This window comes from Musca vetustissima, unplaced genomic scaffold (genome assembly GCF_032173495.1).
Source record: "Musca vetustissima isolate MV318-11 ecotype Yass unplaced genomic scaffold, APGP_CSIRO_Mvet_v1 utg140649, whole genome shotgun sequence".
NCBI lineage: Eukaryota > Metazoa > Arthropoda > Insecta > Diptera > Muscidae > Musca > Musca vetustissima.
The window spans coordinates 21,381-34,068 of record NW_026872930.1 but is presented as its reverse complement, the minus strand read 5'-3'; the positions used below and the strand labels follow the sequence as shown (position 1 = coordinate 34,068).

At 34.8% G+C, this 12,688-nt stretch overlaps 1 protein-coding gene across 1 annotated transcript; it reads right to left on the bottom strand.

Moving 5' to 3' along the window:
* Positions 1-9,039: 9,039 nt before the first annotated feature.
* Positions 9,040-11,580, bottom strand: LOC133321454 (keratin, type II cytoskeletal 5). Its single transcript, XM_061530545.1, has 2 exons — positions 11,384-11,580; positions 9,040-9,828 (listed from the first exon to the last, which is right to left on the bottom strand). Exons 1-2 carry the CDS (start codon positions 11,528-11,530, stop codon positions 9,100-9,102), a joined length of 876 nt encoding a protein of 291 aa, XP_061386529.1. The 5' UTR covers positions 11,531-11,580; the 3' UTR covers positions 9,040-9,099.
* Positions 11,581-12,688: the final 1,108 nt, after the last annotated feature.

Here is a 12,688-nt window from a genome sequence, read left to right as displayed (position 1 = left end):
GCTATAAAAGAGACAATAACAAATGAAAACTTTTCTTATATTTTTGTTTTATATGTATTATTGTCAATGGTTCCCAATAGCAACTATTTTGTTTTGGAAACAAACTGCATTTTTGTTTTGAAATGAACAATTTAAAATTTTATTATTGATACTATCAAATGGAAACGAAAAATGTCAATGATTTTGTGTGGAAGATGATTATAATTTTTTTTTTCGTAGAATTTATTTTTTGTTTTAAGAATACCAATATATTTTTGTACTTCGGCAATTAACAAAAAGTTCAATGTTCTTATAAGAATTATATTTTATTTTTATCTTTTTCAGAAAACAACAGACCTCTCAATGAAATGGTATGTATTAAAATGCTATTGTTTTTAGAGTATAATATTTGTAGTTACTTTTGTAAATATGTTGAAGTAATTTGAGAAAACATATTAGTATTCGCAATTTGAATTGTAATTCCATAGACTGTGATAATTAGTTCAAATTTGGTACTAAAATTTGCCTTACTATTAAATATTTTTACGTAAAAGTTAAGCCTAATTGGTTCACGAGATTTAATAATGGCATTATATTGTCTGACAAATTACACATTCTTATTACCATATATTTCTCTTGATATATTATCATATAATTTGAAACATATAATATAAGTTAAGATTGGAGGTCAATATATTATTGGAATGTTGACAACTTACTGTCATCGGAATTACACAATGGTTTTATAATTCGCCTCATATAAATAATATGTTTTTATGCATGTGGTTTCGGATTTAATGTTTATTATAAACTTGTAAATTTAGTTTAAAGCGAATTGAATAACCGATTTGATGGTTATTCAATTCGCTTCAAACTAAATTTACAAGTTTATAAAATACAGGGTGCGCAAAAATTCGCTCGCGAATGAATTAAAATACATTCATTTCGTTTTGAGCTCATTTTACGAATGAATTTATGGCGATAAATTCTTTATCAAAACAGCATTCGCCAACGAATGTTCGCACACACATAACAAACGTTCGTTTCGTTTGGTGGTTGAAATTCTTTCTGACATTCTCTCACGAATGAAAACAAACATTGCCGAATTCTCGCGAATGCTCGTGAACTCAATAGTTGTGGGACATGTGTTTTGTTATTCCACACACTTTGTGCTACAACACACATTCTTTCATTGCTTGTGTGTGTTTACTTTTTTATTATATTTTTGTTTGTTGTTGTTTTAACAGCGCTCGCGAGCATTCGCGAACATTTGTTTTTTGAGTTTTCCTAAAGAATGTTCTTCAGCAACAAACGCTTGCAGCGAAGTTTTATCGTTCGTGAATTTTTCGTACAATGCGAACATTCGCGTGAGAATGCAAATGCTTCTTCATTCATTTATCATTCGCGATGAAATGAAAACATTCGAATTCTCGCCGTGAGCATTCGTGAGAAAGAGTGTATTTTTTAATCATTCTTCGCAACCTGATAAAATATTAACATATTGTAAAGGAGGTACCAGAAAGAGTCGACCAATGGTTCCCATCTTAGGATAGTAAGATAGGTAAAGATAGAAAGTAGGTTATGCAAAGTTTGATTCAAATCGGACATTCTATTCGGCTGCTATTGACTTTATAAATATTTAACATTTCGACCATTTGTGAGGGAGGTATCAAATGATTTATGCAATGGGATTGACAATTAAAACCCACTAAGTTATCTAAATCAGTTACAATGAAATGCTCTGTAAAACCAATATTTCACAACCTCATAAACCATAAATCTGAGGGTATGACAAACAGGACATTTATTCTCTTTTTGTCTCAACGCATCCAATGTGCCATATTTTATATTCATTATATCTATATATATAAAAAAACCTGAATTGCTGTTCGCTTGTCTCGCTAAAACTCGAGAACGGCTGAACGGATTTTTCTTATCTTAGTCTTGAAATATTCGTGGAGCTTCAGGGAAGGTTTAAAAGGTAAAAAATCGAAAACCGCGAAAAATTTGCAAAAAAATATTATGAAGTATATTTGCATTTCCACGAATTTAGTATCGATCTATTTTGATTGGACCCCTTCGTTTTTGTTATTTGAAGATATTTTGGGCGAAAGAGAAGCTCCCCAAATGCAGAATATTGCGGGTACCGTTGGCCAAACCTCCGAACGCATCGAATAATGTGGAGTATCATTGTATGGGGTCTATTCGGAAGCTTTCTTGAATATTGTTAGGTACATTTTCAACACAATTATCATCCAAAATATAAAATTACTGCGAAATACGAATTCAATTAGAAGCTAAAACCAGTAAGAAAAGAAGTAAAGTCAGACGGGGCCGACTATATGATACCCTTCACCACTTTGGGTATATTCTACATACAGATGTCACCTTTTCGAAAGAACATTTTCATGAAATTGAACGAACTTGAATATGTGGTCTTTGTGCGATTCTGGAACCTATGCTAAATTTCATTTCATTCGGGAAAGTTTAGAGGCGTTTGAGTACAATGTGACTAATTTAAGTAAATCGATGTAGAGCAAACTTGATACACGCTATTCGGTAGGCCGCACTCTTCAAAATTTAATCTCAATCAGGCACCCGTTTGAAATATATATGGAAGCTGTGTCTGCATCTGCGCTAATTTCAACAACACGTAATAACGTCATTCAAGAGTCAATTTGATACGTAGTGCAAAATTTCGTGTCGAGCTATATCTAAATACGAACCGATTTCAACGTAACTTGCCAGAAATTAATGTGTATTAACTTCAGTCCATTGTACAAAAATTTGTGTCAATCGTACAAACTTCGGGTCTTTAGTGCACAATTGACCTGAAACCGGATGAAAATGTATATAGCAGCTATATACAAATCTGAACCGATTTTCACGAAACTTAGCACATATGGTGCATCATTTACATAAAATCGGACGAAACTATATATGGCAATTATATCTAAATTTTAACCGATTTTCACGAAAATTTATTGCGTGTATGCTATAGCTTCCAATGTAACGATCAAAATCGGTATATGAAGAAATATATCTCTTACCCAGAATAATTGTTTAATCTGAAATGTTGAAAATTATTTCTTACCAATATTGTTAAGGCAAGACAACGTTTGCCCGGCCCGCTAGTACACAATAAATCCATATAACCACACTTCATTATTGACACCTACGTAAAATACTTCAGTGAAATTTTGTTGTTTATTGAATTCTGATTAATTTACATTCATATTTATATAATGAAAAAGAGTTAATATGGTATATCTATTTGATTAGCTCACGCCCTGTCACACCATTTGATTTTATTCGGAGAAAATTTCATTGGATCAGATTCCATGAGTTTTATATAAATGCCAGTACTATATAAATATACTTAAAATATTTTATTTGTCTTATTCGCAGAACAAACATATATAGCTCTTAAAAATTGGGGTTATTCACAGAATTTTCATACCAATATGTATATGAGATTTAAAGAACTTTTAAGTGTATACCCATTAAAAAAATATTTTTTAAACTGGTGATTGTAATGACACATTTTTCAACATGAGTATCTTCAACCAATCAGCACCGCCACAATCCTTTAAGCTTATTATTGTAGAAGAAAAACTCTAGTTGTGTTTTGAATCATTAGCTAAGGATTTTGTTAAAACACGGTTTTTATCTTGCCGATTTTTGGTGGATTTTCAATGAATATGTACGCTTATCTCGTCAACTACTCGAAATATCGTTATTCAGCAAGATAGTCAAAGGAAAAACAAACAACTCTTCTGAAACCCCGTTTGGATTGGAAGGCTTTTTCACATGAATCACAGTGGCGGTGTAGAAGATGCCCCAAAACCAATAAGAGATGACAGTATAGAACGTATACCACCTAGCCAAGATGAGGTCAGAGTAGCAATTAATCAACTAAAGGTGCAGGTGTCGATGTCGAGCTATCCAAAACCGGTGGTCAGATGCTGCTCAGGAGCATGCACCAGCTGATTAGTACAATTTGGCTAGAAGTATGCATGTTCAATGATCCTGTGTTCCGTGCACAAAAAAGGAGACAATACGATATGTACCAACTATAGAGGAATAAGTCTCCTTCCCGTCACATAAAAAGTGATATCCAGCGTGCTGTGGTCAGACGTATCGAGCTGCATGGCTAGGCTATGTTATGTGAATGGATGATGATAACTCAGCACAGGAGGCATATAAATGCCAGCTAAATGATGGTTCACGAAGAAGGAGAAGGCCACAAATTCGTTGGAAAGAAATATTAGAAGACAACATGTCGGAAAAAGGTCTTTCCAATTGGATGAGATGCGCACAAGACCGACGCGCTTGAAAATCTTTTTTAAGCTCGGCTATGGAATAGCCGTTTTGTCATAAGTCAGCTAAGTAAGTAAATACTGAAGTTATTATAAATGAATCTCTGGCAAGTTTCATCGAAATTGGTTCAGATTTAGATATAGCATCCACATACATATTTTCTTCCGATTTTATGTAAATGGTGCACCAAACTCCTAATGCTCCGATTGACACGAAATTTCGCACAACAAATCAAATTGGCTAGAATGGCGTATTGGTGCAGATGCACACATAGCTTTCATACATATTTCGAACGGGTGTCTGATTGAGATTAATTTTTAACAGTGCGGCATATCGAATAGTGTGTATCAAGTGTGCTGTAAATCGATTTACAAAAATTTGTCCCATTGTACACAAACGACTCTAAGTCTGCCCGAAGAAGTGAAAGTTAGCATAGGTTGCAGAATGACATGTGTATGGATTGATGTTAGTCGGTTCACTTATATTTAAATTCGTTCAATTTCCCTCGAAGGAACATTGACATGAAATTTTTAGGATACATATGTAGAATATACCCAAAGTGGTGAAGGGTATCAGCCAGATATGTTTATGAATATAGGGTCATTTTGGAATGAATATAGGGTCATTTTGGAATACAGCTCCCATATAAGGAACCAGACCCTTTACAAGTGTTTTTCATGGTCCTAGGTGCGATTTCACAACGAGGTAACTAAATTTTACTGCTATGAAGTGACTGCAATTTTATATTGCTGCGTACACAACTTCTCCACATAATATTTTCAATATAAGTCCATGTTTCTACGTAGCCACCATTCGTATCTCTATTTTCCAACCAAGTGTCTGTATTTTGGTATTTTCTTTCTCCTGGCAGCAATTGATCATGGCACAGGCCAATATAAAAAGACGAATTGATTTTATGTATTTTAGATGATCACCTAATTGTGGAGGGTATAAAAAATTCGGCACAGACGAATTTTACTACATTTTAAATTATTCGCTTTGAAATTTCTTGACTGATGTCCTTTAATGTTTCATCATTTTGATATTGTTGTTATTATTGTTATTTGTATACCCTCCACCATAGTATGGAGGGTATATTAATTTTGTTCTTCCGTTTGTAACTCATCGAAATAATCATTTCCGACCCTATAAAGTATATATATTCCTGATCAGCGTAAAATTCTAAGACGATCTAAGCATGCACTCTAGCGTCTAAACGAATTGAGATAGAGCCCCAAAATTTTGCATAGAGTCGTCTTTTGTCTGCAGGCAGGTCAAGTTCGAAGATGGTCCACGTTTAGGCATCGGTCCACGTTTAGGCATAGCTCCCATATAAGGGTACCCCCTAATTTTCGGTATTTTGAGGTTCTTGAGCGTGTTTTTAACCGAATTCGCTGAAATTTGGTACTTTGAGTTCTTATTGGGTACCAAATTTCTCCACTAAAAATTATAAATATAGGTCCACTTTTTCTTGAGCACGGGTTTCAGCCGAATTCGCTGTAATTTGGTATTTTGCAGTGGTATATGGTAACAAATCTTCCTACCAAAAATTATTAATATTCACCCCTTTTAGGGGTAGTTCCCTTATAACCCCCTTTTTTATATTAAAATAGTTAGAGGATTTTTTCCGTGTATTGGGGTTATCACATATAGTTGTATTCCACCATAGTAGGGGGGATATTCGGTAGACGAAATTTTCAGTTTATGTCCCACATAGTATTGTATTCTAAAACTATTTAGTCGATTTAGCCATATGTTTAATAATTTTTCTCTCGGAGGATATCGACATAAAAACTAAAACGTGAGGTTTGAGAATGAACTGTATTGACCCGCATTTAGGACCAGGTCCTATATAAAACATCATTCCTATTTAATATTTAGCGTGATGGACGGTATTGGGATTCAAAACTAAAATATTAGCTTGGAACTTGAGCTACATCGGCCATTAATTAGGCCGAACCCCTTATTTAATGAAAACACGAAGTAGTTGCTAATTTCTACACAATGTTGTCAATATTGGTCCCGCTTTAGTATGCCTCATATATAATATTGCCCTCTAAATTGGAGTATTTTCAGGATTTTTGACACATGTTTCACCGTACCATGCGTTAATAATATATGTCAACATTTTAGGGTTTTGATATTTTAGGAAAACCCCCATTGAAATTGCTGAATTTTCTATTTAGTTTACAACAATCGATTGGAAGAATTGTCGTTATATGTATGTTCCCTATGTTTTCATTTCAAAAATTTGTCAGTATTTCTATGGTGGAGGGTATCCAAAGTTCGGCCCGGCCGAACTTAACGCTTTTTTACTTGTTTATATTAAAATAGTTATCTGATTTGTTTCGTGTGTTGGGGTTGGGTAGTCGTTACGGGGAATAGTCAATTTTTACCCTACAAAGACCATCTGTTAGCCATCTGTTGTAAGCATTCCGCCCTCTAATGATATTGTTATTAAATAACTCAAACATGTCTATAATGAAATATGTCGGCAGACATTTAGGCATCTCTTCAATATAGTGATAACTCCTAAAGGAAAGAATTGAGATAAACAATTGAAATATTTGGTTCAAAATTGGCATATACCGGTCATTAATTAGGCATAGTCCTGAATATTTGGGGATATCATTATATATCCCCAAATGTTCACTACTTCCTAGATTATGTAATCAATATTGGTCCCCCTTTAGGCATAGTCTCATATAACTTTGTAATCTAAATTACAGTAGTTTGAGGTTTTCATACTCTACAATGCGTTATCAGTATCAGTCCACTTTTTAGATCTTACAGATTTTAGGAAGTTTTTGGATCTTACAGATCTTACAGGTTTACATAAATCGGTTTGTAGAATTATTGGTATATGCCCACTTTTTGGTATGTTCCCTATATTTTCATTGCATGTATCAGTCAGTATAACTATGGTGGAGGGTATCCAAAGTTCGGCCCGGCCGAACTTAACGCTTTTTCACTTGTTATTTTTGTAACCCACAACATAACACAATTTTTTTACCCAAAAAATAAATTCAATTATTTTAAACTTGATTTGGAAAATAAAAACAACACACATTTCAATTACATGCAATTTTTTTTTTAATTTATTACTGAATATCATAATCCAAATACGAAAGATAATGACATGTCGGTTTTCGTTTTCGAAATGGTCACAGGAATAGAAAATGAAAATGACAGAGGTAGAAATGTTAGATTGTCGAAGACTATGAAAAGAAATTTGTTGACAGATCGCTTGGGGTGAGGTGGGGAATTGTTATTTGCATGTCAGCTCAGCTAAGTAAAGATTTTCATATGGCAAAACAAACAGCACTGGGAGTAAAAATGTAAAAGTAAGGAAATGAAGTGAAGTGAATGAATATGTGTGGGCTTTAATGAAACTTTGCTCAGGCTTTGTGTAATGAAGGCAGGCAAATATCGAGAGTAGAAAAGGCATAATAATGCCAGTTAAGGCTAATGACAAAGCAGACATTTTTATGCCCTGTAACAGGAGCGTTGTGAGGGAAAGAAGTAAATGAAATGAAACATTGTCATGGTTTGTGAATTGATAGGTAAGGGGAGTGAGTTCAGAGTTGGGACTGAAATATGCAGTAATTGTGGTCTGGAGGGAAATTTGCTCGCTCAAATCATGTGATGTCAATGACTAAAGAAATGTCATAATTTTTGCGGTGTCGTTGATAATGAATAGAGCTGTTGATGAGTTATTTTGAAAAAAAGTGTCGAAGAAAAAATAAAAATTATGAAATGATGTTTGAATGGATGGAATCGAGGTGTGTATCTGTTTGTGGTGAGTGAGTGTGTGTGTGTGTGCATGCCAAAAGAATTCCAATGACAAAGTATTACATTTTTATGATTTTGATGATGTTTTTTTTCTTTTTTCTGTTTTTTGTTTGAGAAAAGAAATGAAAGTTTGTAGAGAAATTCGCTTTGAATGAACTGGAAAAAGTGCTAATGAATTGTACAAATATGTGTGCGTTTTGTTCGTTGTTTTTTTTTCTTGGCCGAAATCAATTTAAAACCCAAATGAATAAAGAAAAAAAGATGCAAAGTTTTTTTTTTAAGAAAAAGTCATGAGTTTGTATTTTTTTGTTTGGTGTTTTCAGAATGGAAATAAAGTTGGATAGATTGTGACAGAGAGATAGAAAGATAGAGAGGTATATAAAAGAAAAATAGGATAGAATACAGAGTAGTAGAATAGTAGGAAAGTACAGTAAAGTATACAGAGAAAGAATTAAGGATAAAGTAGAATAGTAGATAGAGTATAGTTAAGAGTGATGATGAAAATATGTTGAAATGGAAACTGTGCACACAATACGTTTTTATGCTGACTAGTTTTCATGCATTTTGTGATAACCCTTTTGCGGTGTATGTGTATGTGTGTATGTCAGGCTCCTTTTGCTGCAAAATTATTAGAAAAGTTATAATTGATCCCCTTTTGTAGAGAAAAGAGGAAATTATTTCAACTTAAATCTAAAAAGTTATGATGTTGTGTATTTCATCTCAGCGGGAAAATCGTAGGGATTTCCTTTCTAAAAACGAAAACCTAACGTGTTTTTAAATAACAAATCTCATTCCTAAGGCACATTTTTTCATTTTTTGTTTTTTCAATAAATTAAATAAAAATAAATTAAAATAAATAAAAATAAATTAAGTTATCGATTTGTAACTGAAGAATTTCGTTTAGAAGTGGGTCCTAGATGAATTTGTTGTGTTGTGTTTGTTTTTTGAATCCTTTCGTTTTAAATTAGTGTCGTTGATATTACCCTAAAAAAAACATTGGCAGCCTGTTTACCGTCTGCTTTGCTTGTAGCCGGAGTAGGCAATGGTTTGAGCAACGGGAGAGCTGTAGGCACCGTGGGAATCCCAGCCAGCGCTGTTGCCAGATGACCAGCCACCGGTGGAAGCACCACCCGAGGACCAACCGCCAGCACCTGAGGAACCAACAGTGGCAGCACCGGAGCTCTTGCCACCGAACAAACCACCCAAACCGCCCAAGAGACCACCAGCACCGCCGGAACCGCCCAAACGGCTCAAACCGCTACCAGCACCAGCAGCCAAGGCCAAGAAGAAAGCAATGACGGAGATGACGAGGGCCTTCTTGGCAATGAACAACAAACCGAAGATGGAACCAATACCCAAAACAGCGACCTTAGCACCGACACCCAACAAGATTGGCAAGAATTTCTTCAACAACTTCTTCTTCTTGCCGGTACGGGATTCAACAACCAATTCGCGCAAATCAGCCTTGATGTCATCGGGAATGGCACGGGCAACGGAGCGGGCAGCATTGGCAAAGTTGAAGTTCAATGAGCGTTCAGCGAAGAAGTTCTTGGCATTGGTCAGCATGTAGTTGCCCATTTCAGTGGTGCGGGCCTCAATGGTGGGGGCATTTTCAACAGCGACAGCGGTTTCATCCAAAGATTTACCTTGACGACCTTCGTTGGACTTGATCAATGAGACACCGCCGAACAATTCAATTTGGGGATTATCGAAGAAGGATTTGGCTTTGCGGTAGAGCTGTAAATGAGAAGAGATAGAATGGGATTAATGAATGGGTTTATAATGGAAATGGGTTGAGATAAACAATTTGTTGGTGGCTCTTATAACTTGGATTGAATTTCTTTATGTCGAATATGTTAGATTGAATTCTCTAAAAGTGTTGTGTGTTTTTTTTTATCTAACCATCTAAATGTTTTATTGTTTTTTTTTTTTTTTTTTGAAAACATGTTACTCTTCTTCAAGTTCATGGTTGGCCATAAAACCAACTGCTTAAACCAGTTAATGGCCAAATTGTATGTGGGCCACGATTTCATTTTCAGAAATGAAAGCATTTAATTGCTCTAATTTGAAAACACAGACAAGGCAGAATTTTCAAACTAAGGTAATTTAAACGTTTTGTTTAGAAGGGAAAGAATTTTAAATTAGATGTAAGAGATTGTGAAAGGATATGTGAGGTATTTCGTCAACTAAAAGCTGCTAGGAATGAGAAAGGAATTTGATTAGGCTGTGTATGGTACAGTACACTAGAAAGTGATGAATTTTAGGTATTCATAAATAAATTTTCATGTTGGAAATATTTTGGAAAAATACATATATTTGGAAGTGTATTAAGTCCAAAAGCGGTGATTGTGAAGGGAAAGAATTTTGAATATTTCGGAACTGGGAGATGTGTTTTGTATGCTGAGTATGAGTTAAAGCCATTTTTGGAAAATAGCTGAAAATTTGGGAAAGCCACAAAGCATTTTTTTAGATTAGGTCACACTTTGATATATCGGATTAATATTTATAAAATCTTTTAAGTGTTGACCAGTTTTTTATAAGCTGTGAAGCTATTTTTGGAAACTGAATTTAGGCCATTTCAAGTGACATGAGAAAGGGAAAGTTATTTTGCTTGTCAATGCTTTGTGAAATAATCACAAATGACAGCCACAATTTATGTAATAATTATTAAAAATTCGTAAACCAGTTGGACTGGATTCAAAATTCAATATAAAAAAATTACATAAGATGAAATGAAATTTCCATTAAAAAAAGAGGAAGGAGAGGAGTTACACGAAGACACACAAAACCAGATTTGATTATGAAATTGTCATGTAATCCATGGGGGAAATAATTATTGCACTTTCAGATGACCCTAAAGGTAAATGGTGACCCATTTTAGGTATTATCTAATTTTTGGACACATGTTTCACTTTGTGATGATGGAAGAAAAAGTAGAAATCTTTGAAATAATTTAATATTTTTGGGGGGATTTCAATAAACCGCTTTGTTTCACTTTCATTTTCTTTGTCATTTTTTTTATCTTTTCCTTTTTTTCATTCTTAACACTTTCAGTTTCATATTGAAATCGTCTTTGTGTTTTTTTTTTTTCTTTTGTAAATGTCTTTTTTTCAATTTTCACTTTTTTCTTTAGCCTTAGAAGTTAATTGTTTTATTTTTATAGGCTCTTTGTTTTTGTTTAATTATTTAATCCTTGTCTTATGATGAGCACCAAATTGTTGAAGTTTTTCCTTTTTTTATTGTTGTTTTCTTGTTTGTTTTGTTTTTTTTTTAATTATGTAATAATCCGTACCGTTAATTGCAGACACGAAATTGAATCAGCTTCCAAGCACTTGGCAAATACACCATTTTGTTCAACAGTGTTATCCTTGATGGCGGGATTGGCAAGGATGCCAGAGGCCAATAAAAGCACACAAGTAGTAGCAACAAAGAATTTCATTTTGAATTAGGTTGTTGGTTTTTTGTTTTTTCGTGTAGATAAAACGAATTTAGGATTCTTTTTTGTGTTGATCGGGATTAAACTTTTATAGTTGTAACCGTTTATTGAAACTTATGAACACCACCGAAATCACTGTGTGTTCATTCGAATGGAACAAGTTGAGGTTTGATAATTTTTCGTCGGTGTCAGGCTGTTTTTAAACAGTCTCAAACAATCAACCGAAATCGTATAATTATGCAAAACCTATAGAGACTCTTTGCAGTCGGCGGCGCTGATGTCAAGCTTTGCTGCTTGCGCTGCTACCCTAAAGCAGGCAACCTAGCTACCAAGCTATGCCCATGAAGATGATGATGCTCTTGTAAATGTGGCTGGCATGCCATTGCTGCCCTGCTGCTGATGTTGTTGTTGTTGGGATGAAGGTGATGTAGTAGCCGGTTAAAGGTATAAATGATGACATACACATACCATACACAGCCAGCAAGCCAAGCAACAACAACAATAGCCATAACCATAAATAAGTAAACCTCAATGTATATCATTAGCAGCAACACATGTAAAAAACACAGCCATTAATGTTTAACCCCTCTTTGAGCGAAGCTTTTACTACGCACCGCAGACTCAGCCACCAATGGACAATACCTTGGCTCTCAGCCCCCCATCCCCTTTGACCAATGCTTAGCCATAATCAATGGCTTGAAACACACTCAATGGCCGTTAAAAGCATTGTTGTCATCCATCCCACACCCCCGTAGCTCCACAAAAAAACACTCTCTCTTTTGGCTGGCAGCTCAAAGAATTTCTTCCTCTTTACAAATGTTTGACAAAAGAAGCGTCGAGAGATACGTTAACATCGACACGCATCTACCAAGAAAAAGCAATGCTCGCTCGCACGGCGCGCACTCACACCAACACACACTTTCTTTTGCTTCACAGCGCACCGTACCGCCTTAACTGTTTACAAATTTCTTTCCGCATAGTATTGGGGACTTGACTCTCTTATTTTTCGAGTTTTACTCTCCAGATCATCATGATCTTTGGTATAATTTTGTATAATAATTATTAACAGATCGCTCCCTAAGCTTTTGCTGCCTTTTGGTAACACTTTGCAGCAACAACAACAACACCAATAGTAACTTAAATGACTACAAAATGCGTTGG

Bases quoted from the DNA above. Each gene is read 5' to 3' on its own strand.
- LOC133321454 (XM_061530545.1), bottom strand. From the start codon at position 11,530: ATGAAATTCTTTGTTGCTACTACTTGTGTGCTTTTATTGGCCTCTGGC. The intron at 9,829-11,383 runs GTACGGATTATT...TCTCATTTACAG, and splicing joins TTTCGTGTCTGCAATTAACG to CTCTACCGCAAAGCCAAATC.